The 4,291-nt window shown below is 46.4% G+C and overlaps 1 protein-coding gene across 1 annotated transcript in view; it reads left to right on the forward strand.

Moving 5' to 3' along the window:
- Positions 1–857: 857 nt before the first annotated feature.
- RNF126 (ring finger protein 126) overlaps positions 858–4,291 on the forward strand; it is a gene marked incomplete at its 5' end in the record, with an annotated part of 5,321 nt that continues 1,887 nt past the window's right edge. The window contains 5 exon segments of the mRNA XM_010289634.1: positions 858–933; positions 2,473–2,536; positions 3,073–3,314; positions 3,985–4,053; positions 4,139–4,208. Of these exon segments, the coding sequence (XP_010287936.1) occupies positions 858–933; positions 2,473–2,536; positions 3,073–3,314; positions 3,985–4,053; positions 4,139–4,208 (521 nt within the window).

Here is a 4,291-nt window from a genome sequence, read left to right on the forward strand (position 1 = left end):
CTCGAGCACTGAAAAGTGAGGTAATTTCCTTTCAGGATCTTAAGCGTTCTGGGCTGCTGCTCACTAGGGCAGTATGGTTGTGGAGTATAAATTCTTCACTAACACCAGGAACTGTGAGGAAGAGTGAGTGTGGCAAACTCCTGAGGAATCTTGCTTCTGCACAGAACATAATATGTTAATAAGTAAACATAATAAACACAGGCTGTTTATTCCAACATATTCAGTCTTCAGTGTTAAATGCTACAAGGGTGGCAGTAGCTTCCTGTAATGAGCATTGAGCGTGGGAGTGTAAAATTCTGGTATTGTGTGTTGCAGAATGACCCTCTTGTGTCTCCTTGACCTCTGGGTGGTGTGAGCCCCAGACTACGTTAGAAACGGCCTTGCATTCAGCCCTTCCTAAGCGACAGTGACACCGTGATTAGCCCCGATTAGCCTGTGCTGCAGTTCCCTCCTTGTTTCTTTCATTAGGGCAGTTTGGCCCCTTGAGGGGGTGGGGAACATCCCCAAAACATGCAGCTATTTAAAAACTAATGTGTGAGTGCTGCTTTTCTGGGAAGGCCGGTGGTTTTGCTTTCACTTCACCCAGAACTACATCAGATGTTATCTAATGCTTTGTCTATACTGGAGATTAATTAGTGTTATCCAAATCTTCTCTAAAGCCAAGTTCCAAACAGGCTCAGGCTTAACAATTTGCCTCACTAGTCTGGTGAAGGCGAATATCAGTGGCTTGGGGTCTTTTGGCTCTGTAGTTGTCGCATGCATTTGGGATGATGGACTTGCAGGACTCTCGTCTTCCACCCCACAGCACTGAAGGCACTCTTTGCAGCTTTTACATACCACTTTCTTTTCTCATTCAGTCTTTCTTCTCCCGTAGGACTATATTTGCCCACGGTGTGAATCTGGTTTTATTGAAGAACTTCCTGAAGAGCCAAGGTAACGTGCCGCCCCAAAGACTGGCGTGAACTCTGTCTGCTTTGCTCTTTTCAGTTTTCTAGTTAAAAGGCAATGTTGGATACTAAATACACCATTTTTACTACTTCTGCCCAATATTTGGCTCATCTTTCCTCACAATGGGCAGATAGTGCTTAATTTGCATAGTTTGCATCTACAGGTAAATCAGACATGGGAACGCTGAGTGTCATATATTGCTGGTAAAGGGTGGGGGAGGAGTGGGCTGATTTAAAACAAATTAAAAAAAAGTGGTAGAGAAACTTTCTCCATGGCATGTGGTGGCTCTGAACTGGTTTGAATCGTCAGGATCGAGATAACCCTCTGAGAGAGGAATCTGTGGAATGGAGAGTGTATACATGCTTCAGTGTATAATTTCATAACTTAGTTTAGAGTACTAACGGTGAAACATTGTGACTAAGACTTTGGACTCTGCACTGGAGCAGCTGAGATCTGCATTCACGTGCTTTACTGCTGACTCAGTAGTGGGACTGCTCTCTGGCAGTGTCGGAATGGGCAAGAGTAGGAGAAGTGCCTTAAAATGTTTCAGGCACGTTTGCCGGACCGTGTCTGTGACTGGCTTCGGGACAGGCAGCGTGCAGGCAGGCTGGCAGGCGTTCAGTGCAAGGGCACACTGAGCTGCCTGGGGGGTGTGCCAGATGTGTGTTGCTGCCTGCTAAGAGAGGTGGTCTTTACAGACTGAGGTTTCTGTACCGAAAAGGTGACACTTGGTCTGACTACACCAACCTTAGGGGCTGAAAATCAACCCTGGCTAATTCTAACTGTATTGGTGATTTGCTGTGACCTTGGGAGAGTCGCTAATTGCTGAACCTTAGTTTTTTGTTAGAACGAGTGTCAAAGCGTAGAGCTGGATAGTGAGCAGTAAATGTTCCTGCAGCTCTCCAAAAGCAGAAGCCTAACAGCATTAAGAGTTTTCCTAATAATCTGTCCTGTTTGGTCACATGCCGCTGCAGTAGAGAAGTTCCTTTGATTCAAGATTAGACTTAAGCATGTTTGGGTCATAGTGATCAGGGTTTGCACCTTAAGTCTTTTCTTCCTGGTGCTCCAGAGGATTAGCTGATTTGTTTGAGGTGGATTGTGCAGGGAATCCTTGCTTGACGTCGTGGTTCAGTCAATTCTCTCTAACTTCATGAAATCAGAATGTAATGAATTGGTCACATTCATTACCAATGAATGTGGGGAGAGATGGGTGAAGATGTGGGGAAATGAAAGTTGCAGGGCGGGAAAAATTAAAATTGATAGGGACAATCAGCAGCTGAGAGCAGACTAGTTTCTGTATGGAGCTGACCCTGCCCCGGGGCAGAAGGGAAGGTGAGCAGACCTCTGAGGTCCCTTTGAGCTCTGGCTCTGCACAGGCACGGGTCGGTCATTTCCTGTGTACTGATACTGAGCAGCTGTGGTGTCTGCTTTTCCTGTCAAACTCGTGTCCCTTGCTCCCCTCTGCTTGGAAAACCTTTTTGTAGCACCCCTCTGAGGGTTACCAATGCTCTTTGTTCTTCACAGGAATGCTGACAATGAGACCAGCTCCTCTACATCAACCAGCGATCAGAGCAGGCATCCTTTTGAGGTAAGTCCTCTTTATCTCTTCCAACACTTTCTGCCTTGAGATTGAATTGAAGTATTTTTCCCACTAGTACGTTGTTTAAATGTTCCCTGGATTATGACAAAATTTGGGGAAGGAGGTATTCATATCATCCACATGCTGCTCCTGAAATCTCTGCATGGCGTATTTTTACTGCGTGTTTTTAATAGGACCATCACTTGTAGCTTATTCTTGTTGTGAGGGGGCTAAGCTGGGATTTAGTGAGCTGTCTGGGTGTGTTGCTATGCAGTAGCCTCAGCTTAAAAGGCAGCAGTTGCATGCAGCAGCTAAAGAAAAAACAGGGAAGCTGTAGTTGTTTCCTAGCTTCGTATGTAGTTTCAGTCTGTGTCTGTTCCTCACTAAGCCGCTTCTGAGAGCGTGCTGATCACCTGTGCCAGCCAAGGCTTGTGAGTTGCTGTGGATCTGGAGAGACTAGTCTTTGTTGGAAGGCTGGTGAAATACCAGGCCTGAAAGCTAAGAGCTGTTTCTCTCCTTGTTACAATCTGTTCTCTCCCTCCCAGAACGTAGATCAGCACTTATTCACCTTGCCACAGGGCTATGGCCAATTTGCCTTTGGGATCTTTGATGACAGCTTTGAGTTTCCATTTGGGTCCAATGTGCAGTCGGAAGACAACAGGGACTCTGAGAACCGGAGGGAGCGAGAGCATCAGTCTCGGCATCGATACGGTGCAAGGCAGCCTCGAGCCCGTCTCGCTACACGCCGTGCCGCTGGCAGGCACGAGGGAGTTCCCACGCTAGAAGGGTGAGAACAACTGCCAGGTTCTTGTGGAGGAAGCCCTGTGATTTTTCACTGATGAGAGTTAGCTGAAAATCAGCCTGTACCTTTTTCTCATCGGTTTGAGTAGGGATCTCTTAAAATTGTTCCTGAGCACAGCTGTCCAGTGTGACGCTTCCGCAGGTGCTCAGCTTTGCCCCTGGGAACTCGCACTTCTGGATGGTCAGGCTGGGCCTGCAGCTGCTGGCAAGCTCTTGCCTTGAGCTTTTAGTGGCCATTTCACCTGAGCACAGCGGCATGGACTGCAGTGTGGCTGGGAGTTTTGACCGTTAAAACCTGCAGTGAGAAAGCATTCCCTGGTCATTGCCAGGTATTACCAGAATGTTGTGCTTGAGTTGAGGGGAAACAAGAGAAAACACTGGACAAGATGACTGATGTTTCTCTAACTGCATCCTGGAGAGCCACTTGCCATCTTTGTCAGAAATAATCCCCTTACGAGTAAAATATTGAAATTTCTTTTTATCAATGAATAATCAGCTCATAAGATGGAATTACAATCGCTACAGGATATTTTTCCTTTTCCCCGGATGATGCGACTGTATTTAGCGTATTTAGCCATTCCTTCCATGACAGGTTTCTGGGCTGGGAGCTAGCAGACGCTTAATTCTTAAATAATCCTGGTTTTCTTGTCTTTCAGAATTATCCAGCAACTGGTCAATGGAATTATTGCACCTACAACAATACCAAACCTAGGACTAGGTCCTTGGTGAGTTAGAAGGTGTACCGCTCTTACTGACGGTGTTCTTGTTCATACTCCCAACCAAATTTAATTGTTGTCCTTATTCTTAAAGGGGAGTCTTGCATTCAAATCCAATGGACTATGCATGGGGTGCCAACGGCTTGGATGCAATTATTACACAGGTAAAATTTGCATTATAGTGGTGTCTCCTATCCTCTTGTGCAGTGCTGCGAAACTGCCAGTGGCTGGTGTGGTGCCGGGGGGG

Source organism: Phaethon lepturus, unplaced genomic scaffold, assembly GCF_000687285.1.
Source record: "Phaethon lepturus isolate BGI_N335 unplaced genomic scaffold, ASM68728v1 scaffold31456, whole genome shotgun sequence".
In the NCBI taxonomy this organism is placed as follows: Eukaryota; Metazoa; Chordata; class Aves; order Phaethontiformes; family Phaethontidae; genus Phaethon; species Phaethon lepturus.